The following is a 14,193-nucleotide window of genomic DNA, read 5'->3' on the forward strand; positions in this document are numbered from 1 at the left end:
AGGGGCGTTTCGCGAGGAGAAACGTCTGCCGTTCGCAGGCTATTTTAGATGTAATCATTAATTTTTTTTAATATTGGGAATTCCACATGTAGACAATTACTGAAATTTACTATAAAATGCCGGAAACCGTTACTTCTTAACTTCTGATGATATTAAAGAACGACCCAAGACCACATTTTTGTGTTGAATGCCGGAGCATAATGGTTGTGTTTGAACACTGGTTCACTTACACTACACCTCTCAATTTCACACGTTTCAAGGGAATAATCTAAAAAGGAATGTGTGCGGCTCACGTCAATAACTTTTCCAGTAATTTGGTTGAGTGTATTGATTTCAGTGGCTTGAGTGGCGCTACTGTGGGCTGGTCACGTTTTTCCGAATAAATAACATAGAACTAAAATGTTCATTTGTCCAGTGCCGAAAATATCACAAGTCATGATGAAATGGTGCCGCCGAGCTACACAACTCGGTAGAATTACTCTGTGGCACTAAGGCCGCCTAGCTACACAACTCAGTGGATTTACTTTGTGGCACAACAGACGCTGAGCTTCACAACTCGCCTGTAATTTACTTCGCGGCACAACGGACGCCGAGCTAAACAACCCGGTTTGATGCATGCACCAGGAGTAGCACACATTTTCCAAAGAAAATTAAAATATGAAGGCTTAATCCAAAGTAACATTTTACTCAGGGTGTAAACTTTCAGCACACTTTTGAAAGATGAACGCTTTGGAAGATTCATTAGATCGATAGTAGACCTGAAGCAAACTCTCGCAAACTCTTAAACATGTTCGTTTTACGGACGAAGATTCAGCACACTTTTAAAAGATGAACGATTTACGAAGACAGAATAGCAGACCTCAGCAAACGTTTGAAAGATGAACGCCGACGACACACTAATCACCACGTGAGTTAGCGCGTCAAAATGAGGCAAAACGTAAGTAAGCGCCTCAAAGCGAGGCAAATGTGTGTCGACGACGACGACGAATGCAATCTCGAAAAACCTCCCTTACTAGGAGTAATCGGAGCTTAGAAGAGTGCGTTCGATATGTTTGTAAGACGTACAGGTAGCAGTTGAGGAGGAAGGGTGGATGGTTATTGCGATAGATTAAGGCCGGTTTCCATACGATCGCTGTGATCGCAGCGATCACAGCGATAGTAGCGATCATATGGAAACCGGGACTTAATTTAATCATGGTATATTTTCAGTATTTTAAACGTAAGGATTGCTTACATCGTATAGTCCGTCTCAATAAGTGCAGTAATTTGGTCGAGTGTGTTAAAATTTCAGTGATTTGAGTGGAGCTACTGTGGGCTGTTTATAAGTTTTTCCGAATAAATAACATAGACCTAAAATGTTCGTTTGTCCGCTGCCGCAAATATCACAAGTCATGATGAAACGGCGCCGCCGAGCTTCACATATCAGTAGATTTACTTTTACGGCCGCCAAGCTACACAACTCGGTAGATTTACTCTGTGACACAACGGCCGCCGAAACTTTTGAAAGATGAACGTTTTGAAAGATTCAGCCAACACAAATCGATAGAAGACCTTCAGGAGGGGGACATGGGGGTTTACGGTATTGCGGTATTGGGCTTTTTTTCATGCGGTATTTCGGTAATCTTTATTTTAACGCGCGGTATTGCGGTATCATCTCGCTCTGCGGTATGCGGTTTTTCATCATTTCGGCTGACTGTATTCGGTGAAATAAGATTGTTCACGGTATTACGGTACCGTGTATTTGCGCTTTCCTTTCGATACAATACGTAAAACAAAACACAGTTAGAAGTCTTGAGACATAACGGTAAATGATTACACCATTTATGGGTCATTTTGTGACAGTTATTAAATGGTCGATAATATACAATGTGATTGTTGTTGCATCCAATGATAATGAGTCGTCTCAAGTTACCTTACCAGGCTTTTCGATCTGTGTACCTGTGCCGGTAATTCGAGGTCTTACACGTTTTCTCACAATGGCTGAGGTCGCTGAGGTTGAAGACGGCGTGGTCATCATTGACTGTGTGGCAATTTTTTATCAAGAGGGCGAAGAAGGCGAACATTATCGCAACAAGAATAAGTTTAGATGTCGGGTTTCCAGAATTGAAAAACGCCTTGTAAAGTTGAAAGAGAAAATTTGGTAAGTTTGACTCTTACCGTGGCGGCGTGTGAGACAGTCGAGATAGTTCAGTCGAGATAGTTGACCCCTGAGAGACTGACATGCTAGACTAGACTCACTTATCAAAACTCGCACTAGACGTGCGTGGAAAAGGGTTTTGGTTGGTTTGTTTTTCGCGCTTTCAGGAGTTATTTTTATTGGAGTTAATAAGCTGTTGGGTCGACCTGCCTAAAGGTTGAACGAATGTAGTTTACTTTTCAGTGAAAATTTGCGAACTACCAAAATATTAAAAAAATAACATGGACATCTGGTGCATAAATGCCTGAGATAATTAAACGCGCTAGATGGAAGCAACCATAAGTATGCGGAACCGATTATAAATGTGGTTAAAACATGCGGTATCGGTATTTAGACGATTTTCGACGCGGTATTTCGGTATTTGCCATTCTTTTTTACGGTATTGCGGTATTAGGTACCCCCCAATGTCCCCCTCCTTCAGCAAACTCTTGAAATATGTACGCTTTACGAAGATTCAGCAAACTTTTAAAAGATGAACGCTTTACGAAGACAGAATAAAAGACCTCAGCAAACGCTTGAATGATGAACGTCGAGGACGCACGAATCACCACGTGAGTTAGTTCGTTAAAGTGAGGAAAAACGTAAGCAAGCGCCTCAAAGCGAGGCAAATGTGTGTCGACAACGACGACGAATGCAATCTCAAAAAAAATCTTCCTTATTAATCGCACAGGACACCCAATAATGTACAGAATACCCAACACAAATAAGGGGTTGCGTTCCCGATCGTACCTCGAACGCAACAAAGAAAACGGGCGTAAAAAAAATCAGTTTTCGATTTTGTGACACCGTTGAATAAAGGTCAGGGCCAAGGGAACTGTACCCACCCTGAATTCAGTTCTTAGAAACGCGGGATATTTTACAATCATTCTCAGAAGCTATATGTAAAGTAACCCTTTTTGACTGGTTTATAACATCATCATTTGAGGTCAATCATGTGACAACTAATACGCCTAATGCACAAAAAAAGGGCTCAAATGTATTCAAGAAGTCTCTCTTTCATTTAGAGACATAACACACACAGAGTGGAGCTAACAACCTTTAATTTTATTCCTAATCGGGTTATTACAACAAACATAATGCATCAGTCAATAGGCCAATTCCGAGTTCCCCCGACCCCCGGACCTCTGCATCAAAACGAGGTTAAGTGCTCAGCCTTTGATATGGAAATGATTTTTTATTCTCACGCAAATAAAACTCATTTTCAAAAGAAAGGTTGTGCACTTGGACTCATTTTGAAAGTGACGGTCTTTGCCTATTACAACTCAAGATAGCTACACATGCACAGCTATGACAATTAATTCCAAATGAACGGATGAAGATACAGTAAATGAGTGGCAATCAGTGTGTAAATTAATGAATAGTGTGTGTAAATTAATAAAACTAAAATTATGGCAAACATATATGTTTGCCGTAATTTTAGTTTTTGTAATAGTGTTACAAACGACAAATATTGTAATTAGAGGACAGGTAAACTTCTGTGACAAGGAAACTATTCAATTCTTCTTGACTACTTATAGCTGTTAATAATATTCTCGTTCAGGCTGATTTTAAAGGAAGAAAGAGAGACTGAGTTACCAATGTCATCATCTGAGGAAGGAGCCTGATAACGTACACAAAATTGTCTAGTCATTTGTACTAAAGAAGGGTAACTTAAAAAGCATCAGCATTTCTAGTATTGTTATGGGTCTGATTATTAAGAGGAAAGGTATTTCTAAACCTAATGGATAAAAGTGAGTGTTTATAAGAATACATAAATTCGCCTAATTGTGGTAAACGAATATCATGAAGTTTTAGCATACGATGCTCCTTAAGGATGGGATCTAACATGAGTGCCCTGAGCAGGCTCTGAGCAACGCTTACTGAAGACTGGTTTCTCTGTCTGTGAGAGATTACGTACTGCATGCCGACTGTGCGAGCGTTTTCAAAGGTTCAATTTTGGGCCCTTAAGCAGTGTATATAGGGACTGAAGACTTTTCCTAACCGTCGAAGCAGAAAATACTGTAATGAAGAAGCCGCCAGTTCATGATAATCAATCTAACCACGTTTGTAGCACTCGTAGAGAAAAAGCAAGAATAAGAAAAATAATGGCGAGTTTCAACGGTGGCCAACTAGCTTTGGCGTACTTTTATGAACCCGTCGTCGCTGTGAAGTGGTTCCTCTTTTTCATACTCGTAATAAGCCTATTGTTTTCAAATTGACCTCGTCGTAAAAAAATGAGCCTTCTCGCCAGAAATACATCTTGTTCGCGGAAGCACGCCTTCTCCATAGGATAAAAGGTGTATTTCAAAGACGGAGGCATGTTTCTACGGAAAAGGCCAATTTCTGCGGAGCGGGTTCATTCCTATAGAGCAGGGCACCATGGCTCTCTCCTTACGCCCTGCTACAGATAAGGTTTATTTCCTACGGAAGAGATTCATTTCTATTGAGGAAGCGTGTTTCTAAGGGGGAATTCATTTCTTCAAAAAAGGCGTGCTTCTACTGACGAGGTGTATTTCTGGGGAGAAGGCTCATTTGTACGGACGAGGTCAATTAAAATATAATAGGCTTATTACGTGTATGAACTAGAGGAACAACTGCTCAGCGAAAATAAGTTTTAATGTACAGACAGCTTTGCATTAAATTGCAAAGTGCACTGTGACGCAAAGAACAGTTTTGATTCCGCAATATACAGATGAGCTATTTTAGAGAGTTTCCGTGGATTTATTCCGCGGAATGACACCGGCTTAGCTTTGTGCTGAGGATTACAGATGTTTGATTTGACGATGGTTCTGCCCTCTCTTTTTTCCCTTGTGTGGTTATGACGCGCTTAAGACGGACACTGTACACTGAGGCCCCTTCAGTGCCTCTATAAATAACGGGGTTTGATTGTACTGTAAAAAGCGCTCACAGAACAAATCTAATGCCTTTTCCACCCATTTCCAACCGCCTGAAACCTTGTCAACAGAAAAAATGCGATGACTGTGAACAGTGACAGTCTCGGATTTAAAATCAAACTTTGCCAAAATACTAGCGGCCTTGATGTCCATCATGCCTTTTTAGATGTGACTTCCATGAACCATTACGAAATCGTGGATGTTTGTGGACTGTAGCACCGTAAAGAAATTCCGCTCTGGACAAGTTAAGAGACAGGGGCGGACTAAAACCTTAAACCTACCATTATCACTTGCGTTTGCTGTTAACACATTTACAGCGGTAATAACACAGAGAGAAAACCCCGCTTTAAGTTGACCACTCTCTTTTCCTGGTGAATTGAACAAAGGCCGCAACGGTTCGCATTTTTTGTTGGCTTCAAGAATAGAGTTACAAACAGTAGAATGAACAGCTTTCGCAGCATCAAGACACTGCTTGCTACAGTACCTTGAAACATAGCAAATAGGGCATTCGTTCAAACCTCCATCTAAGACATCTGAAGGCAGATCCTTCCAGCAACCAGAGCACACTTTTGGCGGAGAATCCTGTAACAGGTTGTCGGGAACATCCAGAAATCTGTTGTCTGAAAGTAAGGGGTTGTTAAACTCACTGGCAAAGACAGCTATGTCAAATTTCGTTAACTTGAGAAAATTGAATAGGTAAAAGATGATGGGAAATTCCCGGGTCCTCTTAAATAACTGTTTCCATTTCTTCTCCAAAGGAAAAATTTCATTTGCACCAGCGGGAAAAACATCGGGGCCCAAATTTTTCTGGAATTCACATTTGTCGACCAAAACATTCTCTTTACCATTAAACATGATACGAAGTCCTCCACAGTAATTGTTTTGAAGCACGCTTTCTTTGCATGTTAATTTGCTTCCAGCACAACACAAAATTCCCCAGCATAAATTTCTGAATATGAAGTTTTCTTCTATTGATGCGTTTGCGTTTCGCAAAAAAATTCCGTGACGTTTATTAAAAATCAACGTGTTTTTCAGTAATACTCCGTTACATCCTCCAGTGGCCACAATACCCGAGAGAAAGCTGGAACAAATTTCGTTCTTCTCCATGTAAAAACGGGCTGGAGAATTTATAAAAACACCATAAATATTGCGAGAAATTCTACTGTTACAAATACTTATGTGGCTATCAGTTGTACCTCCTTGAATTTCAAGCCCAGGCCCCAAACAACTTGTTATACAGCACGATCTCACTGAGACGATCATTTGTTTAAGCTGATGTGACTTCACCATTATACCTGAACTAACAGAACCATCGATAAAACAGTGCTCCACCACTAATGAGTTAACATCATAAGCTTCCACCATGGCACTAAGCTTGGGTTCTCTACCGGCGTTCACTTCCGTATTAACTTGATGCGATCTTCCTAACTTTACCGAAAGAAGCTGATCGCCGACCGAATGTAAAGGATTCTCGAAATGAACATTTTCAAATAGAAAAGAGCCATTAGAGAAAGAGAACCCTTTGCTAGAGGTAAGCATCGCGAGGTTTCCAGGAGGACAAACAAAATAATAACGTCCCCCTAAAATAGCCGTGTCTTTGAAATTATACCTCCCACCAGCTAGAATGACAGTAAACGGATCACTTGAAACCTGGCTTCCAGAGAATTCATTCTCTAGTTCTTTCAGCTGGTTAACGTGGTTGACGAATTTGTATTCAATTCGATCAAGCAGGCCTGCAACGGTATTGAATGTACGTTTTAACTTCCGAATATCATCTGGTTTGGAATGTGCAAACTTGAAATGGAGTACTGCCGCTGCTGCTTGAGCTCTGCTGGTGAACTCTGTTCTTCCAGTTTCAACCAGTTTACACAGTGCGTATGCCTTCCAGTAGTAACCAGGGTAATGTTCATTGTCTACGTAAATAGAAGCATTGAAGTCGTCAACAGCCGCTTCAATGTTTCCCAATTTAAAATTTGCACTGCCACGGTTACAAAACATTTTCCCAAGAGAACGAGGGCTCGGTTCATTTACTCCAATTGACAGTTTAATAATTTCAGAGTATAAGTCAAAAGAGGTTTGAAAATCGCCCCTGGCGAAAGCGGCGCTTGCCTTTGGCTCTATTACTTCAATCCCTTCTAACAGTTTGTTGTTTTGACTGTTGTCTCCTCGGCAGTCTGTTTCATGAGTAACATTTTCAGTAGGTCCCTTTACCTTTTGAGCAAGGAGACTAGGATCCAGGAAGGGCAATAAGATCCTAGTTACTTTCATTAGCTCGTCGGCTTTGTAAAAACAAATGGGCTCTTTCACAGCGCACAAAATGTCTAAAACCAACTGTTGTAAGCGGTATCCTTCACTGTCCATTCCCAAAGAATAGCAAAAGAAGGCTGCTTCGCAGGATAACCTGGCAGTTTCTTCAGTGCGGAGATAGTCAGGGTTTAAGAAAACTTTTCTCCACAGAGTGTTAAGTAGGAAAAATGCATTCAATGAAAGCTTTTTCCATCGTCGAACCGCGAGTTTGGCCTCATTTAAACTTAAGTTGATGGCCGGATGCATATGAGCTATGCCACTTGGTGCATTAGCTATCCGAGAATGCAGTCTCTTGTGAAAATCGCAAAGGAAGTCCGTCCCCCCAACACAATTGAGGAATGCATGGTGCAACATTCTTATAGCAGAAGAAACAACCTCATCATTTTGGCCTTCTACATCATAATATTGTTTCAACGTCCCTTGAACAAGCCGATGGATACTTAAGCTGTCATCGGACTTGCGCTTGAACAGCGAAAACCTAAGCAACAAATCAACAATTTGTTTTGCCCCGATTGGCATTTTCAAGCGGTGCTTCAGGTACTTATGTTCAATCTCTGGAGCGCCCACATTTAAGATTTCTATAGGAATATCGTCTGGGAACAGATAAGTGGCAATTTGCATGAAGAAAGCAGACGCCTTTCCGAGTCCTTCATCTTTTTCGTCATTTTCTATATAACTGAAATTGAGAAGCCATGTAGTTTGCACCGCAAGACGCTCCTCACTATAGATCTCTGAACATGGTTTAGCGCTTTTTCTTTCCAACAGGGTGGACTTTTGAGAACGATACTGCTCAAGGTATGACTGAATTGGGCACTTTAATGCTTTTATGTAAGCAGCGGCTTGCTCTAAAGCCAAAGGTAATCCACCGAGCTCATGGGCAAGTTGTTCTACATCTTGCTCTTGATCGTCACTGCAGGATTCTAATCCGGTGCGTTTCTTTAGGAATTCTGTTGATTCTTCGAGAGTAAAAGCCTTCAACTCAAGACAGTTTTCAGGAGGAAGATCTAGGTCCTCACACAACGCTTCAGAACTTCTACGGGAAGTAACAAGAATGTCACCTGTAGTTTTGTTTTTCCACTGGCCAAAAAACATTTTTCGTGCGCAGGAGCTTAGTTCCTTTTGATCCATGTTGTCTACAATTAAAAGCCACTTTTCTCTTAGATTACCCAGCCACGAAAGAGTTTCAGTTATTAATTGATTAAACTGTGTCGTCTCGTCGTACTTGTTAGGTTGGGCCTTGTGTACATACTACTTTCTCCATTTATCACGACAACACCTCCAGGGTAACGATCCAGATTGCGCCAAGCATATTCGAAAGCAAGAGACGACTTTCCACAGCCTCCGAGTCCGCAAATACCATGAACTTTAGCCTTTCTCTTACCGCTACTAAGACCAGCTCCTGTGGTGTTAACTTCTTCAAAAACTTTGTCCAATGATTCCAACTCTTTTTTCCGGCCTGTTAAATACTCATTTCTGTCCAGCGCTCCAAAGAACGATGGAGGGTTGACACTTTCTTGACGTCTCGCTAGTCTGCAACTAAGATCTTCTACCTTTTGTTCCAAGGTTTCCACCTTGTTTTCTACTTCTTCAACTTTCTGGGGAAGTTGGAGCAGCTGTTGGAGGTTTTGCTGCACCTCGCAGAGCTGTGATTTTAACAGGTCGCTCTGTTCTTTGTACTGGCAGACAAAATGATCCAAATTGCAGGAAAGTTGCAACACTTCATTTTGAACCAAGCTTAATAGGGAAGGATCTACTGGAGAGTTACCACAGAACGTTACGCCTGTAAACAGAACATTTTAACAACTTAAATAACGTTACTTGGAATAACTCAGATAAAAAGTGGTATTTAGTTTTACAATCTTAAATGTGCCCAAGGTTTAAAATATTTGCCCAAGCCATCCATACGGCACCAGGAATTCTCAGATGACTTCTCGTTTCAAAAGTTATTTCATTTTAGCACTCTTCAGATTCATTAAGCTATTCCTCTTTCTGAAACGGCTTCAACGGGCCTTGTTTAACAGATGACAGAAAAAAATTTGCACCTCTAATATTTTCAAGTTACCTCCATTTTTCACATCAAATGCAGACGCTGAATTTCTGGCTTGACTTTTTTTATGCAAATACGTGAAAGTTTCAACGTCCGATGAAAATATCATACAATCTTAAATGTTAGGCTTAACTGCTAAGGACTAGTGTCTTTTACCAATAGTGACAATCACAAGGCTCGATTTCCAGCCGTTTGAGGAGTAAGGTTTGCATCCTGCTCACAAAAAGGCTGGTAATCGAGCTTAAGGAATAATATGAGGACACGAAAAAATTGTCACAAAAAATCCTTTTTAGGCGACGCTAAAGCAGACAACTTCTAACAGATAACTAAGAGGGCTACTTGGGTAACGGTTGCAGGGATCAGGCTCGTTTTCAGGCTCCTTGTCTCCTCTAAGAGTAAGAGCAGGGGTGGTGCAGTGGTGAGAGGTAGGTACCTTAAGTAGGGTTATTAAAGTGTATCAGGAATACATTTAAAATGATGTATTAACATGTGGTGAGAGCACTCGCTTCCCAACTATAGACCACTGCAAAAAATACCATAATATTCTCAAATTGAAACGACAATTTTCAGAACATTATGGTATTTTTCACAATAGCCTATCTGGCCCAGGTTTGAATCCGGGTGTAAACGTCGTATGTGGGTTGACTTTGTTCTTGGTTCTCGCCCTTGCTTCGAGAGGTTTCTCTCCGGGTACTCAAGTTCCCCCTGCCCCCGCCCCCATAAAAAACCAACATTCCAAATTCTAATTCGATCTGATGCACAAGGAACAATCCTACGTGCACAGTGGGTAAACAAAAATTGTTGCAATCAACAATTTTCTTCTTTTAAAAAAAGCAATGGAACAGAGGGGTTTTTATGTTTTAACAACAAAGTTGTGACTTTAAGAAAATACTTAAAGATAATATTAAACTACCTTTCTTCTCCCAGTCATTCAGCTCGTATAGGATTTTGGTTTCACCTGCTGGGGGCAGACCAAGGGACTGGACAAGTTGCTGCATCTCCTTAAAACTACTCTGAAACTTAACTACATCCCAGTCTGTAAAGTTACAGTGAGCCCACTCATTTCTTACATGTTCTCTTACTGTCTTAGCTGATGACTGTATTGCAGGTAAAAACACAGGTACTTCACCAAGTAGTAGAAGAACAGCAGACCCATCACATTCCCCATCAAATGCACTGAACTTAGCCATGAATGGCTGAAGGTAGAGCTTGGCAAAGTCAACATGACTTAATACCTTATAGTCAAATTTTGAAACGTCAAACTTGAAAGGAGAGAGTTTGTGACTGCTGTTACTATTGATGTTTTCATATTTCAGGTGTTTGGGATGATTCTTGAGAATCCCAGGTGGAGTTTGGATGTGAATGTTATGGCTGGACTTCAAGCTCTGGTACTCTGCCTGTAAAGACTGTTCTACAAATGGTCGAATATGAGGCACCACCTTGTTGAAAGCAATCCCAATAACTACCCATCGCTTCTGATCTTCTGATATGTTCATGGCATCTCCTAAAGAGTATCTATTGAAAACAAATGTTTTACATTTTAAGGTCTATTTAAGTTCCCTCTCTGACAATTTTTTCTATTGATCTCCACTTGATCATCATCCCCTTTGTGTAGCCTGCAACTCATTTTAATAATACAGGCATTTTTCAACCACACCGGCCATCTTTCAACAACAGGATTGATTACTTTATTTTGCCAAATGTGTTTTTAAGGGAGTGGTCATCAATTACTGGGGGAAGAGGGATGAAAAAATAAAAAAATGAGGGCCCAGAAATGTGGCCCTTCCTCAACTTTTTGTCTAAAAACTCTTGACCCTCCCCAAACCATCAGCCCAAAAATTATGACCCCCCTCCCCTCCTGCCCTTGAGACATTTTCCTTTCAATCAATCAATTCTGTCATAGGAATCAATCTTGACACCGTGGTGTTCAATAGTCCTGCTCTAAGGACACCTGCTTAATACAGACACCCTAATTATTAAAAGGACAGTTTCATTTGCCCCGATAATTTAACATTTTTAACACAGACACCTGGATAATACAGACACTATGGCATATCCCTCTGGTGTCTACATTAACCGGGTTCCACAGTATCTCTGTTACCATATTGTCACAATGGGCATTGTCTTTTGCAATCATCCTCATGGCGGAGATCAAAGCAAGTTTTATTAGGCAAAGCAATACAAATGGGTTGAATGTATTAATGAGCTTGTTCTATTAAATAGATTTCCTGTTTTCAATATTATTATTGTCCTTTTAAAAGGAAGAAAACATCATTGAAAGAAATTTCCTATTCATAATTATTGAATAGGAAATATCTTTCAATGATGTTTTCTCCCTTTTAAAAGGACAATAATAATTGAAAAAAGGAAATGTATTTAATAGAACAGCTCATTAATATATACATTCAACCCCACGATAACAACATCACATCCAAAATAACAGAGAACAAAATCAGTATCTTTCCCTTTAAATAGAGGTGAGAGATTCACAGAAGAATCCATCTTGGTCCATCAAAACCCACCACAAGCCAACTGAAACCTTTCAGCACACACACACACACACTTAACTTTTGTCACCCCCCAGGCATTACAGTGCGATTACACAAACCGAGGCCACCCATACAAAATTTTGAGACAAATTTTGAAATTAGCCAATCACAAGTCAAGATCTAAACAATGACATTGGGCATAATTTTACTGAGAGGAATTTCAAAATACATTGCGAACCATATTTCTGAAGGATAGAAAAAATAAGGAATCGTGATGTTCGTGTAAATCAAGCTGAAAATGTTTTAACAACGTCTGGGTTTGCCAGAATCAAACCAAGCAGTTTAGAAATTTTGAGCAATCTGAACTAAAGATGATGGTCACTCATTTCACGTCAAACAGCGCTCAGCGAGTGAATCACAGTGTCGCTGATTTGTGAGCGCTATCAACAAAGATATGGGGCTGGTTACATGTAATGCAAATGGTAGTAATGAAAACGACGACCCCTAAAACGAAGACCAAAGACCAAAGACCCCCTTGAAAACAAAGACCCCCTCAAAATCGAAGACCCATGTGAAAACCCAATCGGTGTGTAAAGTCTTGAAAAGACAATCGACCAGGATCAAATCAAATCAAACACTCTTAATAGGTAAGTGAACTTAATAACCTAGATGTAAAATTCCATATTTTATTAAGTATGAACTATACCGTTAATTTCCTATCTAAGGAATACCCAACAGATACTAGTTTGCTTCACAGACCCTGTATTGTTAATGAATTGACTTTAAAATTGGGAGAACTATATAATGGCCTAAGTCTCTTAGCGAGTCACTGATATTTCATTCCTTCGAAGACTGTTTATAAACGTGTAGCTATAGTGCTGTTTTGCTATTGAACGATAGTCAAGCTCAAAGATTATTAGCCCTATGGCACTAATTAATGATTCAGAGTGTCTGAAGAAATGAACTTTCTTGTGTTTGAAACTTACGCGCTAATAATTTATTGGAGTAACCGTTCACAGAAAAAGACCAAAATTAAACGAAATCAATATAAAAGGCCACTATATGCTTGACGATGCTTCCCAGTACGAATTTGATCTGATTTAGAGAAGAATTCCTTTCCAAGTGTACAAAATGGCGAACCACAATTAGCCTAAAGAAGGCTTAATTTTTCATATTTCTGTGATCAACACTCTGAACAGCAGGCCAGTTTTATCTAAACTACAAATGCAGAAAAACTATCACAGGGAGACTAGCATAAACAGAAATAAAAATAACTATACCGTACCTCTTAGATTGGAAAAGAGTGATGGTGAAAGTCCTTCGAAAAATGGTGGCGAGAAGATTCCGTATCCCATAAGACTTTACACGTGTCGAAGGTCCAATAATCACGCAATGTCTAGGGTCACGCTATTTTGATTCCGGCATGCATCGTGCTGTGGATTGCAAACCAGTGTTAAATGTACTTATAAAGCTGTAAAGTCCTTTGGTAAATTGTAAATTGTAAACAAATTTTAAATTGCTTTTTTACCCACGAAGCACTTAAGAGTTCATACTAACTCGTTTAAGCGGTCAGTGCGTTCCAGATCGAATTGGAATTTGGAAGTGTTGGTTTTTGACGAGAGGGGAAAACCGGAGTACCCAGAGAAAAACCTCTCGGAGCAAGGGAGAGAACCAACAACAAACTCAACCCACATATCGCGTCGACGCCGGAATTTGAACCCGGGCCACATTGGTTGGAGGCGAGTGCTCTCACCATTGCGCCAACCCCCCCCCCCCCCCCCCCCCTACCCCTTGCCCCCCTTTTTATGGACGGTATAACCTTCATTCAGGGGATATAGCTCGTGAGAATTCACGCGTGAGGAGAATGCTCTCAGGTTCACAACTGATTGCAACCAGTCCCGCAAATGAATAAACTAGAAGATACTGAAGAGTAAAAAAATGATTTCCGTAAAGAAGCAATTTATTTATCTGGTTATTTATTAGAAAAGAAGGATTTTTTTTTTCAAATCTCAATTTCTACGTTTAAAAGATTACGTTGTAAAGACTCGCTGAAGAAGAACCTTCGGTGAACATGTATTCAAAGAAAAAAAATAAAAAGAAAGAAATAAATATCGTGAACTAAATTATCCATATCTTCGTAGGTTGAAAGGCGCACAATAAAATCAGTCTTTGTCTTTAGTAAAGCTGATTCAATGGTCTAAAGTTTTGCTGTGGTGCTTTCTCACCAGATATTAATGAGTGCTATCCCAGCCCATGTGAAAACAATGGAATATGTATTGA

General features: G+C 40.2%; 1 protein-coding gene across 1 annotated transcript; it reads right to left on the reverse strand.

The window, feature by feature from the left end:
- Positions 1-3,257: 3,257 nt before the first annotated feature.
- On the reverse strand, positions 3,258-10,448 carry LOC140928884 (uncharacterized). The gene is made up of 2 exons (XM_073378687.1): positions 10,338-10,448; positions 3,258-9,157 (listed from the first exon to the last, which is right to left on the reverse strand). Exon 2 carries the CDS (start codon positions 8,503-8,505, stop codon positions 5,233-5,235), a length of 3,273 nt encoding a protein of 1,090 aa, XP_073234788.1. The 5' UTR covers positions 8,506-9,157; positions 10,338-10,448; the 3' UTR covers positions 3,258-5,232.
- Between the last annotated feature and the right edge of the window lie 3,745 nt (positions 10,449-14,193).

The sequence above is a fragment of the Porites lutea genome, chromosome 2 (assembly GCF_958299795.1).
Source record: "Porites lutea chromosome 2, jaPorLute2.1, whole genome shotgun sequence".
In the NCBI taxonomy this organism is placed as follows: domain Eukaryota; kingdom Metazoa; phylum Cnidaria; class Anthozoa; order Scleractinia; family Poritidae; genus Porites; species Porites lutea.

Bases quoted from the DNA above. Each gene is read 5' to 3' on its own strand.
- LOC140928884 (XM_073378687.1), bottom strand. From the start codon at position 8,505: ATGGATCAAAAGGAACTAAGCTCCTGCGCACGAAAAATGTTTTTTGGC.